The sequence below is a fragment of the Parasteatoda tepidariorum genome, chromosome 7, assembly GCF_982258835.1.
Source record: "Parasteatoda tepidariorum strain Cologne lab strain chromosome 7, Ptep-v5.0, whole genome shotgun sequence".
In the NCBI taxonomy this organism is placed as follows: Eukaryota; Metazoa; Arthropoda; class Arachnida; order Araneae; family Theridiidae; genus Parasteatoda; species Parasteatoda tepidariorum.
The window spans coordinates 26,479,497-26,503,536 of NC_141761.1; the positions used below are offsets into that span (position 1 = coordinate 26,479,497).

General features: G+C 31.0%; 2 protein-coding genes across 19 annotated transcripts in view; one reads left to right on the forward strand and one right to left on the reverse strand.

Moving 5' to 3' along the window:
* LOC107446012 (uncharacterized) overlaps nucleotides 1-24,040 on the forward strand; it is a 210,484-nt gene that overhangs the window by 175,312 nt on the left and 11,132 nt on the right. For 17 of the 18 annotated variants that reach the window (XM_087167533.1, XM_087167538.1, XM_087167536.1 and 14 more), the window contains 6 exons: nucleotides 5,026-5,127; nucleotides 7,157-7,255; nucleotides 12,740-12,838; nucleotides 20,445-20,546; nucleotides 22,258-22,356; nucleotides 23,099-23,197. In XM_087167533.1, coding sequence (XP_087023659.1) covers nucleotides 5,026-5,127; nucleotides 7,157-7,255; nucleotides 12,740-12,838; nucleotides 20,445-20,546; nucleotides 22,258-22,356; nucleotides 23,099-23,197 — 600 coding nt within the window. The remainder of the gene's footprint in view (nucleotides 1-5,025; nucleotides 5,128-7,156; nucleotides 7,256-12,739; nucleotides 12,839-20,444; nucleotides 20,547-22,257; nucleotides 22,357-23,098; nucleotides 23,198-24,040) is intronic. The other variant, XM_087167539.1, reaches the window with a different exon arrangement.
* Nucleotides 18,208-19,109, reverse strand: LOC147806963 (uncharacterized). The gene has a single exon (XM_087167551.1). It carries the CDS (start codon nucleotides 19,032-19,034, stop codon nucleotides 18,276-18,278), a length of 759 nt encoding a protein of 252 aa, XP_087023677.1. The 5' UTR covers nucleotides 19,035-19,109; the 3' UTR covers nucleotides 18,208-18,275.

Below are 24,040 nucleotides of genomic sequence, written 5' to 3' on the forward strand. Positions count from 1 at the left end.
CTTAAGCGAACTGAAATTTTTTTCCACACAATTATAAAATTCCTATATCCAAAGATACTTTCATACAAAAACAACTTTTAGTAAACATGTATTATTTTTTATTATTCTACTTAATAATGGTCGAGAAAAAGGTATGCAACTTTGTTAAATTGTAAGGTATACAATTTTGCGTACCATTATAAGGAATGTAATTTTACAATTTCGTTATTATCATTGAAAAGTTTATTTCTTATTAGTTCAAAAAGTTTAGCTAAATTCTCCGTCCTTATTACATACATAACTTTTGGAAACAATCGTAGAAAATGAAGAAATATGCACATTATATGACGCTAATTAATGTATAACAGAGGAAATAACAAAACTTTTATCATATATGACAAAGAGTAAAAAGAGATTGAAAACAAGAAAATCAGTTTAATTGTAGAGGGTAAATTAAAAGAGGTGAAAAGCGGTGAGGTGATGAAACATTTTACCAGTCCCCCCCCCCTTCCTGTAATGCTTCGATGTTTTTCATCCTGCTTTTATCGTTACTTCTTCATACATTTATGACAACGGTTTTTGCTTTGATGTGAGTTTTTTTTCAATCAGTTTTGTTCAGAACTTAAAAGCACGTTTTGTCAAAATTTAGAACTTAACCCCCCTTCCTTCTCGCTCCCATGAAAATGACGGGGTAAGATTTCACCCGCTTTTTCTCGCTCCCGTGATATTGACGGGCTGGAGTGCTCAGTAGTAACGCGCCAATAAGAATAAAACTAAGTAATCTCTTTTGCCCGGAAAACATTTTATTTCTCACCTGATGACAGTACCAGGATATTTTTAAGGTAATTGTGCATAGTTTATTTTAAACTAGTTGCAGCATTAATCAAATACGTAATACAAATACAAAACCAAACAAAAATAGGCACTTTTATGACTGTTTTCTTGAAAATTAACCGATCGTAAAGGGGTTAAACTTTGAAAATGCTTTATTGGGTTGAAGATCATCCAATTGCTCAGACAAATTCAAAATTTTAATAACTTAAGAGCCTTTATAACATTTTATTAGCTTCTGATTTATTTCATTTTTACATTTAAAAGATATAACACAGTTCTATTTGCATTGTTATATAAAACTTATAATTTCCTCGTTTATCTATCTTAAATTTAAATATTTTAAGAAACTCGTTTATGTATTTTAATATATATTTTTATTTTGTGAACTTACAGGCCGAACTATAACAATAATCGTTGCAAACGTAGAGTTTGAACACAATCAATGATTGAAACAAGATATCAAAAAGGTTTTATTTTGATAAAAAAATTACCAGATAAGATATTAAATATGTTTTCAGTCATTCGATCTAGAAAAAAGGGAATTTTATTACAGCTTCCTTATCTTGCATATTTTTGATATGAACAGTCTTTTTCTGAAGGAATAACTTTATTTTAAATTAATTTTACATGAATGGGGAAAATTCTGTACTTGTTTGTATTCGCAAACATTTGTTTTTCCTTTGTTGTGCTAAGTTTATATTTTTCAGGTATGTATTTATGAAAGATGTTGCTTGCTAAAAAATTTAATCTTTATTATTCTAAAGTGGTACCGAAAAATAAATAATTTCATGAATAGTATTTTTAGAAGGTATTATAAATAACTTTATTTGAACTTTTTTACTCAACATGAGAAAGACTCTCGACCTATTTGTGTGTTTAATAAACATTTTTGTTTTCACTTATTTCATATTTGTTAAGTGCGTAGTATTTATAGAAAAAGTTGCTTGGCATCTTGCAGTAACATTTTTTCAAATAATACACTAATATGGCATTGTAAATAATTATTGTTAGAAGTCTGTTTTAATAAATTATGTTTAAATTTATTTGAAATTGTTTTTGTATGAATGGGAAAATTCTATATCCGTTTGTGCTTACATTGTTAAGCATTTGTTTTCCTTATAAAGCAATAACACCCCCAAAAAAATAATGGGCGTAATAATTTGAGGAATGCTATCCTTTAAAAAGAGGCATGAAAGTAACAAATAATTATTTTTTAAAGTTAATAAATGCAAAATTAGTACATAAAGTGTGAAATATGCATCTAAAATGCCTACAATACCATTTTTGATCAATAGCATACTTCTAGATAAATGGCACATACTTTAAAAACAACATATAATTAATACAACCATTAAATTATTTTAAGTTACTCATGGACTTAAATTTACCCCCTTAGTTAGTTGTTCTTGAGAATTAGCCTTCCGGTTCATATTTATGGAAAATTGTTAAGTTTAATTAAATACTGTCTTTCTTTCACCACCAGTTCAGTCACCTTTGACATCCTCTTTGCATTATGGTGTTATGGAATTTAAATAGTTCATTAAAGACAATTATACTCGATTCTAAATTTTATAATACTGAGCTAATCCCCGCAAATTCTAAAAAATTGAGAGGAAATTAACCGGAAATTAAATTCTGTTTCTGAAATGCACTTGACAGAGCCGGAATTCACATAAAAGTTGAAAACTGAATTTCAGAGTTCAAGAAACCGATTTAAATAAGTAAAAAATATTTAGTCACTTGTTTTTTTCTCTCGAGGAAATGAAGATAATAAATGTATGAATCATAAAATTCTTTAATTGGGTATAATATGAAAAAAACACAACTACTTCGATTTAGTAGGAACAATATATGACGCAATGCTAAACGAATGGAATTTAGTTGTTGTTTATTTAGTTATTGTTATTAGTAGTTGTTGTTATTTGTTTTAGTTGTTGTTGTTTATTTAGTTGTATTTAGTTTAAATAACTTTTCTTTATAATGCAATAAAATCTGGCGAGCAGCTATTTAAACGATCGAACACTTCGTTTGTTTATTTGTGGCTTGAAGTTAGGTCCGCAGAAAATGCCGTTCATGGGTTAAATTTAGTAGGAACAACACAACCTGTGACGTAGGCTATATTATACCCAATTGGGTGACGAATCGAACTACGGAGAAAAATACACGCGGTTGAAATTTGAGTTAGATAGCAAAATAACTACCGATGTACAAATATATATTTCGTAAACTATTCAGTATTTAAGAAATAGTATAACTCTAGCTTTGTTGCCTTATAATCTTAGATAACAGATTATTTACTGATTATTATACAAACATTATTTGAATATGCTTTCTTCGTACTGGTAAAAAAAATCCAAAATTAATAATTCATTTACATGTACTGACACGAACTGAGGTAAAATTATTTCAATTTCAGTTACCATGTCTTGTTACCTTTCTGGCTAACTTTACGTTATTAGATTAATAAATGAATAACTTTGAACACAACCAACTCATCAAAATAAATATTAACTATACTCTGTGATATTGATGCTATTAATTTTTAAATTTGGCCAACACATGTTAGTCTAGATTTTTCACAATCAAGAAATTTTTCACATGAATTTGCCTTTTAGTAAATAGCTTTTTTGCTTAAATTATCGTTGATTTTTCATTATTTTTGTTCATAGTAAACTCCGGTGAAATACATTTCTTTTTGTTAAACTTTTTATAAAAAAAAGAATTTTTTATCGATAAAAAAACTATGTTTGTAAAATATTTGGTCGTAAATCAAGTTTCTGTGCTATTTATTTTTGTTAAGTGCATTTTTATTTGAAACAATTACAATGAATTTGAAAGTTGTTGCCATTAAGTAAATGACAAATTATATTAAGTTAACTAGCCGCCTAAGGCGGCCAGCTGTCCGCCACGTTAAAGGTTTTCATAAATAAAGTTTTTTAAAACGTAGCAGGAAATCTGAAAATTAGTGGACAATTAAAGTGTTCCTGTCCTGCAATTTTGTCTTCATATCCAGTTCTGCTGCAGATGTGTTATAGCTCTTGAGGATGTTTGAAGGATGTTGCACTTTTCTCCACTTTGATAAATGTAAACTAATGCGATCCTTACAATTAAATTATTAATTCCTTCGTATATTATTGGTTTAAGTTGTCGAAAATTAATATTTCAATTGTAAGGTTCGCATTAGCATACATTTATAAGAGTGGAGAAAAGTATATGCATTTTTTAATAGTTTTTTGAATATGGCTCTTTGAAGACGAAAAAGCATAGATTTTCTTACAAAATGACTGATAACTAAAAAACTAATCCAAATTTTTGAAAAAGAAAAAAAAAAACTTCGTCATTATGTCAAAACGCAATTATGTGCCGAGTTTCGTGCCTGGGCGAGGCTTCTGGGGCGATATATTGTGATTACAGACAGACAAACAGACACACACACAGCCGTGTTTATTATTATGTATAGATTATCGGGTAGTTCATAATTTATAAAGCTTTCATTTAATTTCAAGAGCAATGTTAAATTATGATTTTTTTGTATACATATTGTTATATCTTGATACCTGAATATACACCGAAGAGCCATTACATTATGACCACTCCATCTATAACAATGGGCTCGCCCAGGTTTTCATGGTTTCTCGCCCAGGAACAATGTTTTCATGTGGCACATTAGGACCCATAATCCTCATAGAACAATCCCTGACGTCTGTAAGCTACTTGAACATAGTTGCAAACCAGGTTCACCCATTCATGGCAGCAGTTTTTCCTTGCTGGGGATGGTGTTTACCAACATGATAATGCACCATGTCATAAGGGTCGAATCGAGGAACATTCCAGTGATTTTCAAGTCATGTCTAGGCCCCTAAATTAACCTGACCTTAATCCAATAGAGCATTTGTGGCTCTACTTGGAAAACCAAATTCGTGCTGCCACGCTACCGCCTCGCAATGTGAGGGAATTGCAGGACCAGTTGGTGAGCGCTTGGTACCATATACCTCAGACTACCTATCAGCACCTTGTGGAATCAATGCCACGGTGAGTGCTAGCAGTTTTGAGGACTAAAGGTGGTCCTACATGTTATTAGCAGGGTGGCTAATGGCTCTTCGGTGTATGTTTTATTACAATTTGGTTAAAAATGATACCATTTTGTTGTGTTTATAATCCATGCAAATTAGTTAAAATTTTACGATCATTAAGTAAAGATTTAATTTGTAGGAACGCCTGGCATTCTCTGTTCTCCTCCTAAATGTGATGAACCGGGTTGTAGTTTGGACTTCTCAACTAAACCATGTCCTAGTTGTAGATGTGGTACTCAAGGTAAAATTTCATAATTGTGGTGAAAGTCATTTTTAATAATTTAACGATTTTCTTTTGTTTACAAAACTAAGACATACCTGAGTTGTAGATGTGGCAGTAAAAGTAGTCCTTAATTTATTCGTCAGATCTTGAATTTTAAAGCTAAAGTGAACTTTATTATTCACATATAAAATATCTGTAGAAATACGAAAAATTCTTTAGGGAAATGAAATTCTATGAACTTTCTAGTAACGTAGCTGCATTTATCTCAGAATTCTTTACAAACAATAATAAAAAAAATACAAAATAAAAAAAAATGCCTCTTAATTGAAATTCAGAACGAAATTTTTACATAAATCCTCATTTTAAAGGTTTCTAAAGAATTTTAAAAGAAATGCATTAAGTTTCTGAAAGGTGTTATATAGATTTACAGACTCTTGCTGTAAGTTTTAGCATTGATTTCATAGTTTATTATGTTTTGAAGAATCGCACACTTTTTGTTGTCTGAAAACCTAAAGTAAAATAAGCTTTGTTATTGATTTAGTAAAAAAGTTCAAACTTTTAAAATAATGATGTCACGCTCTTACATTTTAAAGTAAAATGATTGCAACACATATTCAAAGTTTTCATTTAGGTTTTTCTAATCTCAAATAAATTTTCTTGAGCTCAAGTTTAAAATGAATTTTTTTCCAATGAAATAAAGATTTTTATAAAATTTCAATTACTCATCCAGGAGGATTTGTATTTAAAGGTATAAAATATTTATTTTTCATACAGCAACTTTTATAAAAGATTTGATGTTCATTTTATTCTCTTCTTTAAAGAGCAGATCAACCACAGGTAATTAAGGGCACTCAGGTATCTATATTATATAAAACGCTAATACGTATGTATGTATGTATCAATAAAACCAATGATATTTCTTTTCTCGCGCTGGCAACAGTTTTCATTTTTAATTGATAGGCTTCGGCGCGCAAGAGCACGTAGTGAGCATCATATGTCTAATCGGGTGAATTCTCACCGAATTATGAAAATTATCTTCATCGAAGCCGATGCTTTACATCCGGCTTTCAGTACTATTTCATATTGTTTTACAACACATGGTTTTAGCCCTCTGGTGGGAAAGACTTTAAAACAAAACTTACAACATTTACTTTTCTCAACAACTGAAATTTAGAATAGTGCGATTAAGAAAAATATGTGAACTGTTTGCAATTTCAAATTAATATTGAAAGGCACAGGTTTGGAATTTTCTACAGTGAAAACTTTTCGGAACTTCAGTGTTCAAAAAAGTATACAAGAGCTAGACGTTAAGAACGTATCCAATGAGCGAGCAAAGCAATCCGAAATAAACTGCAAAAGCAGTTCCGGGGGTTGGCGAGCGGTAGCGAGCAGGGGGCGTAGCCTCCTAGTTTACACTAATACGCTTCGGTAAATACTAAAAATCTGGAATAGTTTTAACTACATGATGTTAGCTATAAAAAAAATCTGAAATCCGGTGAAGCTGAGAAACTTAATATTTAATTGAATTTTGCAAGTATCTTTAGATAAATAAAAGATGAAATTTTAAAACAAAAATATTAAGCATTTCAAATAAAATAGTTTTATTATAAAGAAAGCTGAACTATAAAAAAGTACGAAAGCGGTGAGAGAAAAAAAATATGCATTATTTTTTTTATTTATCTTTTAGAGATCAATTCTCTTATTGATAACAATAAATAAGCCGTTTTCAAAAATTAATGTAATTTAACTATCAGTGATTTTTTAAAATTTCACTATTTGCAGTGTTCCAATTAAACTAAGTTTTATTTTATTACATGTTAAGTGTTTGTAAAGGCTTTGTGAGCAGAAGCAAAAACTACTCACTAACTTGTGTTTCATCTTGTATAATGAAACGTGGTAGTGGTTATACAGCACAGAATCTGCTTTGCGTACGAGATCTGCAAAGTGACTCGATTGCATTTTGAAAACATTGTATATTTTCATATAAAGCATTTTGGTGAAAGTCATTTCAACGCTATATCGAATATTTATTTTCTTGATTTCACAGGAATTTCTGATATTATGTGCTCTCCTCCTAAATGTGATGCTGGTTGCACTATTGACTACTCATCTAAGCCATGTCCAGGTTGCACGTGTGGATCTTTGGGTAATTCATTTGGGAATTCGATAAGTATTTCGTAAAATATATACCTTTCATCTTAGCGTTTAGGCCACACTGGAAAATCAGCATATTTTGATAATTTGATTTTTCTGCTATCACGTGAATAAAAGTCAAAAACTGAACAAAATTACTTTTTTCCAAAGCAATAAAAATGTGGTTTTACAATATTTCAAGCATTTTTAAGAAGAGTTTACTACAGAATCGAAATCATCGGAAAGTATTGAGTTTATATAAAAAAACAAAAATTATTCCAATTGCGCATCTAAATTCCTCGTCATAAACTTCATGGTACATACTGAATTCTCACATAAGAATAATAGTATTTTTTTGACATACTAAATTTTGAAATATTTTTTTAAAAGACCAAGTTTCTTAAATTAAATGGAAAAAAAAATACAAAAAATGAAGAACTACGAAATAAAATAATAAAGAAACCAAAATAATTTGAAACAGAAAAATTCTTATTTTGAATCTAAGGAAGAAAAACAAAAAGATAAAATGATATTATTTAACTCCATATCACCAGTGCAATAAGTATCAGAAAAGCGTCTTGTTCAAAAAGGCAATGGATCATGTGACCTTCTCAAAAATTTTAATATTTGTAATAGCGGATAACAGCATCCCAGATTTTAAATCCATAAGTTGTAATGACTCAGTGGTTAAGATCTTTAATTGTCATTGTAAAAAAGAGCCCAGTGGCTAAATGAAGTCCACTCATTTTCAGATCAACGGATTGGATTGAATTGAATGTATGTCTTAATGACACTAAGCCTAAAAAAAGACTCAGATCTATGGCTAGCATCTTGTATGAAGGCGGTCTGTGCGCGGTGCTGGCAATATTACTGCAATCAAGCCGTTATTCACGGAGTAATCACGAATAATTTTAAATATCTGACTTTTTCGAAATTCAATTTTTCTTATATTCTTCAACCAATTTTGCTCAAATTTTGTATTTTGCCATGTAATTCTTATATTCTTTATTCTTTAAAATGATACGAAAAATTGTATGACTTACAGTTCAAAATTATTTGGGTCATTCTAAAATAAAATAATAAAAATAATTTTTCATAGAATTATCTTTGGAAAAGGGAATTTCATAAATGTGTGCGAAATTTTTTTAATTCGCTTCAGAACTGCACGAGACATAGCGAAATACGCAAAAAGTAAAATTAAGATTAAGGGTCCCAAACTTAGGAACACTATCCAGTCCAAACTATTGGGATCCTCTGTTTCCCAGGTTGCGGCTATCCTCTATATTTTAGGAGTTACTAATCCGAATCCGTCTAAAAAAAAAAGATATGTTTATTCAGAGAAAGTACGTTTGTATGTCATATTTCGTAACTTTAACTACCGTCTGCAATTATTAAATAGCATATGTGAGGTCACCCCCCTCGAGCCATTAGGGTTGAGTCTTAGAATGTGAAAATCCGATTATTAGATCAAAAGTTATTCAAGGTAGTCCATTTTTTAGGGGGGTTTGGCACACTGTACATCACAGGTCAATTACAGGTCATTAGAGTTCAGTATGGTCATCTAGCATATCGACACACAAAAGCCACGCAATCTCTAGAAAAAAACAAAAACACATGTTTTAGCATCAGATGTGTGATTTTATTACCATTTCGTGCTTTGAGTTATTCAACAGAAGTGACCTTGTAGACAAGGGATTTAATGTATCACGAAGCAAAAAAAAATATATAAATAAAACAAAACAATGCAAACCATCAGATCTGGTTCTGTCTGGGTAACCAGGAATCAATGTGATCTGGGCAAACTATAAACTCTTGCATAGTTCAGTGCTTAAGATTGTTAAAGATAAAAAATGTGAAGGTGCCTCGTTTCTCTGCAAGATAAAAAGAAAACTTGATTAGGATAGAAAGTAAGTAATATCAAAATAATCCTGGATAAAGTTTTACTCGCCAAACACTTTATAAATTTGCGGCATTTTTAGAGACATATAAATATTATTTCCTCTCAATTCCATTTAAAGTCTCAAATATTATTTCCTCTCAATTCCATTTAAAGTCTCAATTATTTCCTCTCAATTCCATTTAAAGTCTCAAATATTATTTCCTCTCAATTCCATTTAAAGTCCTGGTCTCAATTCCATTAATATTTCTATTGAATGATCGTGAATAGGTTGAATTGATACGGAGTTCGCAATTACGCATCGAATCAGAGTTTTAGTTTTCAAACATTTTATCACGAATGAAAATACTCTTTGAAAAATATGTGTTAAAAATATGAGTTTTTTTTTAATATTATGCTGTTGAAAGAAAGAAAATTATTTCTAGAACGAACAAATTTGAACTTTTCATCATCATTGCTAGCAGATAATACATTTCTTTAAATATATCAATGATAAATGTAGGGGGCATGACAACCCTACAATATACACTGAATTCAGGATTTTTTTGTTGTTGCTGAATTATGATTATTTTCAGTGTTATTGCGATTGCAAACACTGCAACTGCTCAGAAAAGAAGATCCAAAATTTTAAAAAAAAAATGCTTTTCCCGGGAATAAGTATTTGGATGATTTTTCCAGATTCCTTAAAATTTGCATAAAATTTGAATGCAATATTTAATTAGTAAGATTTTTTTTTTAAATTTTTTATTTCTTTATTTATATTTTTTTAGCAATCTTAGTCTAATTTACCAGTATGTAGTACAGAAAAATTAAAAAAATACTGTAAAATTGCTTTTAAGTTAAATATTGAATCAATAATTCTAGAAGGTTTACTTGACATAATTAATGTATCGGGTAAAAAATAATTCGTGCAATTAAAAGGGACGTAATTTACAATTTTAATATCTGTTTTGAAGTTCACTCCTCGATTTTAAATTTTACTTCTTAAAACTAAATAGAACAGGAAAATTACTCTCTAAAAAGTTTTCTTTGATGACACTGCGTCATCAAAGTATGTGAATTGTTTAAAGAGCTAATTTGTTAAAATAAAGTCGGATAAATCAGCAAGAATTGATGCTTGACAATTTTGATTTTATTAAAATTTTTAGTATATATTATGTAAAAGTATTAAACTGGTTTTCGTAAAAACATTTTTTATGGGGGGGGGGGTAACAGCTGAAAAACCTCTGCAATTTTGACAAAAAAACATTTACAAGTGGCAATTCTTTTTGTGGGAAGAGTATATGACGGAATTGACAGTGATTATTTTAGCTAATCAAGCATTTAACATTCACACTAACTATTAAGACATAAGTTCTTTCAGTGAACTTTTGTATCGAAGTATCAAAGGTCATTCAAAATTTTTCTAAAAAGAAAGACCTTTTATTTATAATTTTACAGTCAGTCAACCAAAAAGGTATATATTTTTGGGAATCCATACTGATGAGTAATATCTAAAAAATGAACATATACGGGAAGTATATTTGACGTGACCTCAAAATTGACTTTCAAAGTCAGTAACTACTCTCGTCAAAACTAGACAAACATGATATTTGCTGCCATTAAAGGCCTGAAGATATGAATATGGCCTCAAGGTATGATAGAAACAAATTCTCAGATCCATTGTTAATGTTTCAAATTTTAAAAAAAAAAAAATACATCCCTAGTGTTTGAGGCCCATACTGGGTAATAGAGAATACAGAAATAGTTAAGGGGAATTGTTTCTGAATTAAAAATTTAGAAAATTCTCGCTACTCACCTCTATGTGGACTGTTCTTGCGTCGGAATTTTGCCATCCACGCTCTAATTGGAAAAGCAAAAATTATTGTGTCTCAAAAAGCACTTGAATAGCAAAATGTAAAATTTTCAATTTTTTCCCCTAACAAATGAACTAAAAGGATGTAAATTATTTTCATTTCGATATAATTCGTTTATTTTAAATACAATTCAGTCTGGAGGAGTTGCAACTAGTGCAGGGTACATATAGATAAAATTCGAATCAGTAACCATGGATCTATGAATTGATTTTGTTTCATCTCAGTGATCGGAAGCAGCGCGCCACAAGTTGCGAAACTGCTGTAGTAGCTACAGTTTTTCTTAGTTTGCTGTATCGTGTGCCACTTTATTCTTTTAACAGAAATAATGTAGTTTCTGCGACCACTGTTTCTCGTATACGTAAAGCCTCTTTTTAAACACGTTTCATGCTATACTGCAAGTTAAGAAAAGACTTTTACCAAGGATTTGGGTAATCATCCACGACTGCGTATAGCAACGTTTTATTTCGTTAACAATTTAAACATTATGTGCATTCAAAACAATATAAAAACTTTAAAAATTTAAACGCGTTGAACAGAAATTTAATTCGTGCAACCTTTTACGATACGTATCATTGAATTATTATTGTAAAAAAAAGGTTAAAGTTTCGTAATCTTACTGGAATCCTAGACTTGGCAACACATTTCGATACATAAAGAGAATATTCTTTCTTGAAAACGAAACAACTATATAAAGCAAGATCATTGGATTTGATAAGACCTCTAAAAATATCGCGTCTTAGACTGGCATACCCTTAACAAATCAAATAAGTGTAAGACTAAGTGTTTCTCAATATCAAATCAAATAAGAATAAGTGTTTTTACTTTTGCTTAAGAAAATCGCTTACAAGAAACAATATTTATTATTCTTTCGTCTGTTTCTTCAAATGCGAACAGAAAGTAGCATTTAAATATGATACAACGTTCCAATTTTACGGGAAGTAAAAAATTCAATACATTTTGTTTTCCTCATTTTACATGATTTAGTAAAGCAAGCAAAAAATAGACTGTGAAACGGTAGACTTGTTCGAGATGTTGATATACATTCGCGTTGGGAGCTCGGCATACATTCGACTTGCACTTAGATAGTCTCTCTCCATAGGGATAATAGTGCAAAAGAGTATAGTCTACCATTGGAGAGGGCAGTTAACGCCATTGAAAATAGTGCAAAATTTCAGTTTCGTAATGCTTTAAGGGGAATATTATGGTCACGTTAAATATTCTCCATTCATATGTTAATTTTTTTTACATTCAACTCATTGGTATGCATTCACATAAATAAATACTGTTGTAGTTCGCTGTTGGTACAAATACACTTTTACGGTCGTCATTATGACCGTAAAATAGCTTTTAATAAAATAGCTTTTAGAAAATAGCTGTTCTATAAGAGTTTTAAATGACATTTGACCTCCGTCGCGAAGGTACACTGAATGTATTTGTCTTAATACTTAATCTCAACATAAAGTTATGGTCAGTGATATGATTCACTCGTATTACGAAAAGAATCACTGCTAGCAAATTTAGTTTCTTCTTAAAATTCTAGAGGATCTTCAGTTTCGACCCTCCAAAGCTGCAAGAATTTTTTCCCCCACAGAAACAAAAAACTCGTGTTTTACATGAAGATTATATCCAGAAAAGTTCAACAGAAAAAAAAAATTAAGTGTCCAATCCTACCTGACTCGAAAAGAAACTGACTCTTAAGCGTGAAATTTATTTTGTTGAAATAAAGCAATATTTTTATTTGCAGGTCCTTCTGATATTTTGTGCTCTCCACCCAAATGTGATGCTGGTTGTGATATAAATTATTCAACAAAACCTTGCCCAAGCTGCGCTTGTCGAGATCAAAGTAAATTTCAGTTTCACTTAGAAATTTATTATTACATTTATTTAGAGCTACTTTTACTGCCTTATTTCAAACTAAACAACAAAAACAAAGCAAATCACTTTATTGTGTGAAACGTAAATATTAAAGGCCAATTCTATTTTACTGAAATCGGAAATGCAGTGGTTTTCAAATAGTATTTATTTTATTATATCAATTTCATGAAGTAATACTGTGGCGTATAATGTTAAGTTAAGTAAATACACTTAGTCCTAGTTTCGCTAAGTAAACATCAACTCAAGTAAACATCAAAGTTATAAAGTGGATTCAGAGCGAGAAATGAAATTATAAACTAAACGAAAAAAGAAATTAATTGGGCTGTGAAAAACATACCCCAAATTCATGAAAATTTCTTTGTTTTCAACGAAACTGTTTCGTGAGGAAAACGTGGAGTGAATATTTCGTCAAGCTGAGGAAATTGTCTTCACTTGTTGTCTTCCACTCGAGTTCCGTCAAAAAAAGAAGAAAAGAAAAAAGAAAAGATTTATACTTTCTATCAATTGACTGAAAAATACATCTCAAAATATACTTATAGCTAGTCATAGAATCTGAGAAGCCTGCTAGCCAAACAAACACATTCCTCCTTGTACCTTTACACTACGAGGGTCAAATTAGAACTGCATATTATTTGTGTAACAAATAAAGGGCTTTTTTGTATTTTTAATAATTTTTTTAAAATAATTACTGCTACGCCTTTTCACGGGATTTCAAAAATCTTGATATTTTTAATCTGGTGTAACGACTTGCGATTTTCAAATCAGGCATTTTAATTTTATGCAAATATATTACTAAGCTGACTGATGAAAGGAACAAAAAAAAAAGAATTGAGATAATATTTTTTAGTTATTTTAAAAGAATTTAATTCAAAACAAATATTTTATTAAGTAGACTGATAAAAAGGATTTCGTCTGATATTTATGTTAAAATTATCATAATTGCCCTGAACATGTCTAGACATGCTGGCCATTATTCAAGGAAAAGTTATGAACACTGTATGAATTACAATAAAAATATTTTTTTCTGTTATTATTATTTGAAAAGTGAATTAAAAAACTCTTATAACTCTTAGTTAAATTTATTATTGTAAGAAAGTGAATATTTTTCTCGTATTATTAAGATGAATTTCATTTTAATGTGATACGTTGTTAAGTGCATACTATGCTCCAATTTAGTACTTTTTTAAATTCCGCTTTTCCCTCGCAGTTATTAATTCACTATTAATTTAAATTAAAATGGATAAATTTAAATAAAATGAATGATTATAAAAACCCGAATATATTTTTATAATGTTTTTGTTTAATATTAGAATTTAAAAAAAATTAAGTCTAAGGTAGAGCGCGATGATGCATTTTGCAGGGGGCGAATCTAATTCTATGTACTCCATAATAAATTCTACTTAGAAATTCATATATACTAATAATATAAAATTATAAAAACAATTCATTTTCGTAAGGCTGAATAATAGTATCTGTTTTGCCGTGTGGTTCTTAGTTAATACAGTATGTTTTTTCAGCCAGCTGCCCAAGCAGCTAATTTTCTTGATTATTTTGCTCGAAAAAAAACTGGCAATATATTTATAATACCATAGAATAATATGGTGTAATTATATTACTTCGAAAAATAATTGATTGTGATTTTTTTTAATCTTTTGAAAAATCTACTGTGTGTTGATGTGATATTAAGCCAATCTCATTAAATAACATTGAATAAAATTGTTCAAAAAATGAATTTTATAATAAAAAAAAGATAATTTAAAAAAGGCGATTTTATTGATGCGTTTATAGAACATATGGGTACTATAAATCTTTGTTTTACAATTTAAACCTTTAAATAAAACAGTAACAATCATATATATCCGAGAATAAATATAAATATAAATTATTCAGATTTAATTTCTTTAAATAATATATTTGCTCATTTTTTAAACGTTAAGAGTATTTTTGATAGACAAAAAACATACTGGAATTGAAGTGTTTTATCACTTTAATACAAGATAGACTTATTCAGAAGGTTAGCAAATATTTATTCACCATAGCTGTTCTATTTTTAATCCAGACTGTTGCCATCCAACATATAATAAATAATTTATAATCATCTTACTTAATCGATTCATTATCGATTCAGAATAATACTACAGAGTATCCCACCAGTGTCAGAGAATTATACTCTGAAACGACATAATATTTCACATAAAATTTTGAATATTAACTCTATTTACATCACTGAAAATAATATTTTATACTAAACAACCTTGCTTAGCTAATAATGTTAATAACTAACATAAGTTGCCAGTTTTGCTGGAAAGTGTACATGTCTTCCAGACCTAGTCACAATTTTGTCGGGTTCCTTGGGAGAATGATTTTTTTCTGTATGTAAGGATTTGGAAATTCCAGGTTTTATAACCCGTAAGTTTGATTCAACCTTCTCTGTAGTAGGAATCAAATATGCTGGCTTTACACGATCTATGAACACAGTAGATTGTCTACCATGTAGTTGAATTGTAAGGTTTTTAGCTGACCGCTTCAAAACCTTATGTGGACCTGTATAGGGTTGACATAAAGGAGGTTTTGCACAATCCACTCTTAAAAACACGTGAGAACTTAGTGAGGGATTAACGTAAAATGCAGTTCGTCCATGAGCAGATGTTGCAATTGGATTCAATTCACGCATGGTGTTTCTAAGACGATCAACAAAAATGTCATCACATGGTGGAATGATGGATGTTTCTAGTATGTCGCTTGGAAGTTGAAGAGTTGTTCCGTATACCAGTTTGGCACACGATGCGTTGATATCCTCCTTTACTGCAGTACGGATTCCTAAAAGGACTACTGGAAGTACTTCTGTCCACTGTGAGTTTTCATGCGCTTTTATTGATGATTTTAAGTGGTGATGAAATCTTTCCACAATGCCATTTGAAATGGGATGGTATGCTGTCGTACGAATTCGGCTTGTTCCTAACATTCCGGAAAACTCATGATATAAAGACGATCGCATCTGAGAACCTTGATCTGTTGTAATTATCGAAGGGCATCCGAATCGAGATATCCAAGTGTGGAAAATTGCACGACAGATGGTTTTGGCTTGCATGACTACTATCGGTAAGGCTTCTGGCCATCTTGAAAATCTATCTATCATTATTAATAAGTAGCGGTAACCATCAGATGAAGGTAACGGGCCTACAATGTCGATGTGTATTTGTTGAAATCCAGCATCAGGTAAGCTGAATGTTCCTAGAGGAGCTTTGGTGTGTCTTTGAATTTTAGAACGCTGACAAGGTTCACAGCATTTCACCCATTCTTTTATGTTTTTCTTCATATTTGGCCAAACATATCTGGCACAGATGAGATTAGTAGTAGCTGTAATACCAGGATGTGATATGTATGCAAGTGCTCGAAAATTTGTCTTCGAAATGTTGTCGGAATGAATGGGCGTGGAGAACCATTTGAATTGTCGCATATTAAGTCAGTGTCTGTATTTTGACATGGTTTGAGTTCAAGATGAAGAGAAGAATTTTTATTTTGAATAATATCTTGGATTTCTGCATCAGTTTGCTGAGCCTTCGCCAGATCGTGAAAATTTAGAAAATTCGATTTAGTAATTAAATCTAATTCTATACGCGAAAGTGTGTCGGCTACTATATTTTCGGATCCCTGTACATGTCTAAGGTCAGTTGAATATTGAGATATAAAATCTAAATGGCGTAGTTGTCTAGGGGAACATTTGTCCGGTTTTTGTTTGAATGCATAGATTAGTGGTTTTTGATCAGTATATATTTGAAATTCTCTACCCTCTAACGTGTTTTAATTTTTTTTATTGCCGAATAAATAGAAAATAACTCGCGGTCATAAGTTGACAATTTTTTTTTTTAGAATTATTTAATTTCATCGAGTAAAAAGCTAAAGGCTCCCATTTCCCCTTTGAAAGTTGCATTAAGGAACCTCCTATTGCAAAATCCGATGCGTCAACCCATAAACTTAAGTTTGCACCAGGAATAGGGTGTTTTAAGAGGGTTGCCTGCGCGATTGCTTCCTTTGCCTTTAAGAAGGATTTTTCTGCGTTTTCATTCCATTTTAATGGCTCATTTTTGACCTTAGAATGATTTTTCTTTTTGTTTTTATTTCCTTCTAAAAATTTTATTAAAGGATTAAGGATATCGGCGGCTTTTGGGATGAATCTGCGATAGAAATTAAACATGCCTAAAAATCTGCGAAGTTGTGTTAAATTGGAAGGTTGAGGAAATTCTAATATGCATTGTACGCGATCGGGTAGAGGTTCGATTCCTAATTCTGTTAATTTAAAGCCTAAGAAATTTAAAGAATTTTTACTGAATGTACATTTTTCGACATTGATACAAAGACCATATTGTTCTAATCTTACAAATAAATTCTTAAGGTTTTGTACATGTTCTTTATGATTTTTAGACGCGATTAATATGTCGTCGACAAATGCATAAATATTAGGCAAATCTCTAGCGACTTCGTCAATGAATTTTTGGAATGTAGCTGCTGCGTTGCACAGTCCGAACTGCATGCGTGTACTTTCGAATAGTCCAAAAGGTGTACAAATGGCCGTTTTATGAATGTCATCAGGGTTAATTGGAATCTGGTGATAGGCCTTGACTAAGTCAATGTGACTGAAAATTTTGGCGCCATGCAGTTCAGGTGTGAAATCAGCTACACAAGGAATGGGATATTTTTCCTTCACTGTTTGTGCATTTAGTGCCCTAAAATCACCAACTGGCCTCCACTCCAGTGTTCCCTTTTTTGGGACCATGTGAAGTGGGGATGCATAATTACTTCTAGGTGATCTTATGTGCCCTAATTCCATCATTTTTTTAAATTATGATTTTGCAATTTTTTGTCTATCCGGAGCTAATCTGCGAGGTTTTGCTACTACTGGAGGACCTACCGTATTTATAAAATGAAGGGTGTTATGTTTTACGGGTTGATTGGGATCCGGTAATTTAGTAATTGAGGGAAATTCTGCTAAAAAGTGAATGAATCACGGAATCACCTGATATTGTTTTAATTGAATAAAAATTTGTTTCTTTAACATGACCTTTTGTTTTAAATTTAGTCGTCAAATCTCTTAGACATTTATTGCTTAGACCTGGCACTAAAGCGACGAGTGAAGGAAATCGGCACCCAAAATTGGCGTCGTAATATTAGCAATAAAAAATGACCAAGAAGAAATTCTTCTTAATCCGAAATCTAAAGAAAGTGTTTTTTGTCCATAAACATTAATTAGTGTAGAATTAGCAGCGAAAACTGTTTGCAGAGGATTATTTCTTTTTTGAATATAATTTGCCGGAAGAATCCAGTATCGACCAGAAATGATAAGTTTGTTGTCCGGTCTCGAATGAACAGGCGACGCGATGTTTGTGGCAAAGAACATGTCGCGTTTATTCTTCGCCAACTACGTTTTCCCGAAACTTACATGGCATAACGCATTTTCCTGGTTTACATTTGTTTCCAAAATTGCGATGGTACCAGCAAACAGATGAATCTAGTTTTTTAAGACTATTACTTCTGTTCCTGCGATAAGGAGAACGAGAGCGAGAAATTTCAAGTTTGTCAATTCTTTCATTTAATTTTTTTATTTGGCGAAGTAATTTCTCTTCCATTGAATTTGAATCGTTTTCAGTTATAGAGTGGGTTTCCATGGGAACTGGAGTGACTTCTAATATCTTATCGGAAATGTCGGCTGCTTTTTCTAAAGTTAAATCTGAAACAGCTGCTAAAATCGTTTGTACTGATGTCGGCAAACGCTGCAAAAATAATTCTAACATAAGCTTTTCAGGGACTTTTAATGTTTCTGCACGACGTTTCATAATCCTTAATAGTTCGGAAGGCTTCCTGTTATCCAGTTCTTCCCCAGACAAAAGTTGGCGAATTTCTTGTTGCGATGACTCGCCTGATCTAACAATTAATTCTGTTTTTAAATCATTGTAAGGATCTGTAGCATCAGGATTCATTAAAATATCTCGTACAATCAACGCAATCTCTGGCGGTAATTGAGAGACAATGTAATTATATTTGGTTATAGATTCTGTTATAGGTTTGGGAGATGCCAATCTAAACGTGCTTTCACACATAATGAACCAAAGAGCAAGATCTGATCTGTTATATTCTGGTAATTGTACAGCACTTACCTCAGACATGGCGAAAGAAGTCTGAATGGCGTCACAAGATTTTTTTTTTCAAACTGAGATCAGAGTCAAACTAAACAAAATTCTTGATGGGTATAATTAATATCAATTCAAATCGTCCGCATAGTCACCATTGAAGTGTTGTTTTATCACTTTAATACAAGATAGACTTATTCAGAAGGTTAGCAAATATTTATTCACCATAGCTGTTCTATTTTTAACCCAGGCTGTTGCCATCCAACATATAACAAATAATTTATAATCATCTTACTTAATCGATTCATTATCGATTAAGAATAATACTACAGAATAAAGCAGCTAGTTAAAAGTAATTTCAGTTCAGATAGATATTGTATCCGCATGGTTTCGTAGCGCCGTCTAAGAAAGCATATGTTACACAGAGAGAGAGAGAGAGAGAGAGAGTGGGTGTGTGTGGAAGGAGAGCCGTAAAGAGCTACAAAAAAACCTATCTTCCAAATATTTTTCTTCTTCTTCCTTACCCCCAAAGTTAGCAGGGCTAAACAATGTCCGTGAAACTCATGACCCGGAGGAAGTCGACCACCAAAAGTGGGTTATTCAGAATGTCCCCTTTGTCTAGACCAAGACAGTCCAGGATATGTTGGGGAGAAGTCTGCATGTTGTGGCACCTGGGGCAGTTTGGGTAGGTTTTAACACTACCCTCGAAAGAAAGGGACTTAAGGTGGCCGCTGATAAGTGCCGTCTGAAACATTGACTTCTTTTTTGATGCCAGTTCCATGAAGGTGAGTGAACTTGGACTCATCAAAGTTTCTTCTGTCCCCTCCTTAGCCAGCGTGTCGTGCCCAGTACCCCAACGTGAGAAGGGATCCATTGGAGGTGGACTTCACGCAATCGTGAGAGGACTTTAAGTTTGTGCAGGATTGAAGCTCCTGTTTTGTCTCTCACCTTCCTCCAATGCGATAAATACTGTATGGAACTGAGACTGTCAGAGAGTATCCAGATGTATCCAAATATTAATAAATAAATATTGTGCAAATTTACAGTCCACTTCTTTCTACTTATAGAGCGAGTACATATTTAGCTGAGCGTCGACAGATATGTAGTTGGTTAAAAAGACATCACTTTTGTAATCATGCCCATATTAAAGCAATGTAACTTCAACTTGTAAAAACATCGTCGCCTAACGTCACGTTATTTCTTCACTAAAGTGGTTTGTAAAACGTTGTTTTGTGTGAAGTAGGTAATATTTTAATACTTTATTGATATGATTTTTGGACGAACACGTTTTTAACAGATTTTTGCAAAAGATGTAACACGGAATTTGCTTGTGCTCGATTTCAATAATATTTTGGAAGAGTTATTTAAAGTTATACAGAAATAATTTAGTTGTTTGGATTGTTTTATGGTATTTAATTATTTTACAACTTGATATAATCTTTCCAGGAACTCTTCCTACTATCCAGTGCTCCCCGCCGAAATGTGACCCTGGTTGTCAAATAGATTATAGTATGGCACCATGCCCAAGCTGCTCATGTGAATCCTCAAGTAGGTTCAAACATTTTATTTTAATCTAAGCTTTTTTTGTAATAGATGTGGTGTAGTTGGTGATCAGAATTTAAATTTCCAAGAGTACCCTTAATCCTACGATATTTTACATTGTCATCCGTGTAACAAATATATATATATATATATATATATATATATATATATATATATATATATATATATATATATATATATATATATATATATATATATATATATATATATATATATATATATATATATATATATATATATATATATATATATATATATATATATATATATATATATATATATATATATATATATATATATATATATATATATATATATATATATATATATATATATATATATATATATATATATATATATATATATATATATATATATATATATATATATATATATATATATATATATATATATATATATATTATAGAAGCACACATTTTGCCAGTGTTAGAAGATTTTCAACTTCCATTCTTTGAAAGATTTACTATTATTTTTCAATATATTTTATAATTTAAACTAAAAGTGATAGATATAAAAATTCTTTAAAAAAATTTCCATTAGCATATTAGCATCGATCTTGTGGTTTTTAAAAATAATTGTTAATACAACCTGCTAAAAGAATAGTACACTTGCTTGGATAATTTATGCAAGTTTAAAAAGTAAATCAGAAAAATGATATTTGAACCTTTGTTTAAATTTTTTTTTCGGATCATTTCAGTTAAATATTTTAATAGTCAAATTACTAAGTATGATTAGAAACAATAATTCTTTTTTTTTTCTTGTATCTAAACTGTTCGATCGAAAAAACTGTCCAATTTAATTAAGATATTCATTGTTTAGTTGTGTACAATATTACACACCTTAAACGTTATTGATGTACAACTTTTTTTATAAATGATTTTCTTTTTTTGCTTACCCCAGTAGAAGGGTAAAATCAGGTATGTTTGTTAACTTATTGGGAAATTTAGATACACAAGAATTTCAGTGAAAAAGTAGCTGACATTTGTAATTGGTACGTCATTTACAAGTGAAAGAAGAATGTTCTGGAACTGTGTGACCAAAACTCCTTTAAAAAAAATAGAGTTTTTATTAATTAGCCTTTTTTTTAAAAAAAAAGAAAATTGCATTTCTTCACATCTATATAATAAATACGATTTTGTATAAAGGGTCTAACAAAATGTAAATAACACATTTCCGAAGAAGGGAATAAGTTTTGTCCAATAAAAGTTTTTTTCAGCCTGGGATGTAATTGTCCGTTGCTCCACGGCAGCTTTCGTGGCCCAGGCATAGACACACATCAAGGGAGCAGAGGTTATCCAAACGGTTAAAAGCAGTGATATTATAGGAAGAAATCCTTATTCTTTGTTAGGGTATGAATTTTCAGTATAAGCTGGACTAAAAATAATTTTATGACCAATAAATGAGGATAGCTTAAAAACAATTGAGTGATGAAATAATAAAGCAAAAGTACCTGCACAGACGCCATAAATTAATCAATACGCAATTGGGTTCTACTTGACTAGTCCGCTAGAGCACCACTCTCTTTTAGGTTTTTCTGATGCATAATTGAATAAAGTACAAAGGAAATGAAATAACAACTTATTTTTCTGAATGTGTAATTTAATTAAAATGCAAATCTTTAGAAACTCTTTTTGCTCCAACATTTTCACGAATAAATGTTTTTTTTTTTTAAAAGATATTCCAAAAATTATGTGCTCGCCGCCTAAATGTGATTTGCCATGCAGATTGGATTATTCTACTAAACCCTGCCCTAGTTGTAAATGTGAAAATGAACGTAAGTAATTTCAGCATTCTTACTTATTTAGTCTCTAGTTATGTCATGGAAAATTGATTCCAAGAAATTTTATTAAATATTAAAATAATGCACCATGCTAAATTTATTGATGGATCTTATAATTTGAATAAATGATGAACAATTACTGATTGCTTCTTGATGGAATTTTTTATGCTTAAAAAATTGTAGTAAACAACAAAAGTAAATAAAATATTTATTTTTGAGATTTTTATTGGTTTCAAATCAAAAAATTTTTTTTTGTTTTATTTTTAAAGTATTAATTTTTATCTCACTAAATAAAACGCTTCCTTTAGAGGTAAAAACAACTACAAAAAAGTATTCTGTCATCGAAAACTTTTTTGACTGTTAAAAAAAGGAAGTTAATAAAAAAGGAATTGGGTATAATATAAAAAAAACACAACTACTTCCACTTAGTAGGAATAACATTTACTATGACGCAATGCTAAATTCTATGCCACTATCCACATAAATGCCACTGTCCACATAAATCAATTATTAATCAAAAATCGAATATCAATTATTTTTCTTTATAATGCAATAAAATCTGGCGAGCAGCTATTTAAACGATCAAACACTTCGTTTGTTCATTTGTGGCTTGAAGTTAGGCTCGCAGAAAATGCCGTTCATGGGTTAAATTTAGTAGGAATAACACAACCTGTGACGTAGGCTATAGTATACCCAATTATCGACGTTAATGCTTGACTGTTGTTGTATTTTTTAGAAAAACCTTTTGCTGTTCGATGTACAATGCCGAAATGTGACTCACCATGTCAAATTGATTATTCAACTCGTCCATGTCCAAGCTGCAATTGCAATCCTGGTAACATATTAAGCTATGTTTTGTATCAAAAAATTGTAACTGTATAAATTTAACATATAATTTTGATTTAAAAGCATTTGCGTTTTACTATTTAGGATATTTTTAGTGTATTTTACTTGGCATAGGAGAAAAATTCTACCAAAGCCAACAAGCAACTAAAAAAATAAAAAATGAGATGGCTTATGCCTGTCAGAAAACGCATAAAGTCTTATAAGCATGTTTATTTTTTTAACTTTCTACTTGCTTATTTTTTAGTGATTCCGAAAACTTTTTAATCTATATCCATACGTAACCAAAGAAAAAGATACATCAGGGCTATGTGGGAAGGTATAATTTTATTAAATATTTTGATATTTTTCCCTTGAATGAACCACTTAAGGTCTGGTTTCTTAGGACAAGCGCCTTATCTGGGAGTCAGCGGGACGTTGACGTCCCGCTGACGCCAACAAAATACTGGTTTGTTAGCTCAAGGCCTGGTTTCTTAGAACTAACGCCTTATCTAGGCGTCAGCGGAAAGTTGACGCAGAGCTGACGCCAAAAAAATACTTTTTTGTTAGCTCAGCGTGAGCAGTCGGTCCAACGCAGACATTATCTCTCATTGCGCATGCGTTAATAACGTAAACAAATACTTATTTTGAATTTGTATTGACTTTGTTTTTGTCGACCAGTGTTTTAGAGAACAAATAATGACTTCGTCCAAGAAAAAACACATTGTAGCTGAGCTAAATGAAGAGTGCTATGTTTAATGAAGAAGCTATGTTTAATGTCAAAATCAAAATCTTGGCTGATTTCAATGTGCTGTTGGATGTTGTCCGCCATTGCTTCTGTGGTTAACGTCACGTT

Excerpts from the sequence above, each read along its gene's own strand:
- LOC147806963 (XM_087167551.1), bottom strand. The coding sequence starts at position 19,034 with ATGTCTGAGGTAAGTGCTGTACAATTACCAGAATATAACAGATCAGAT.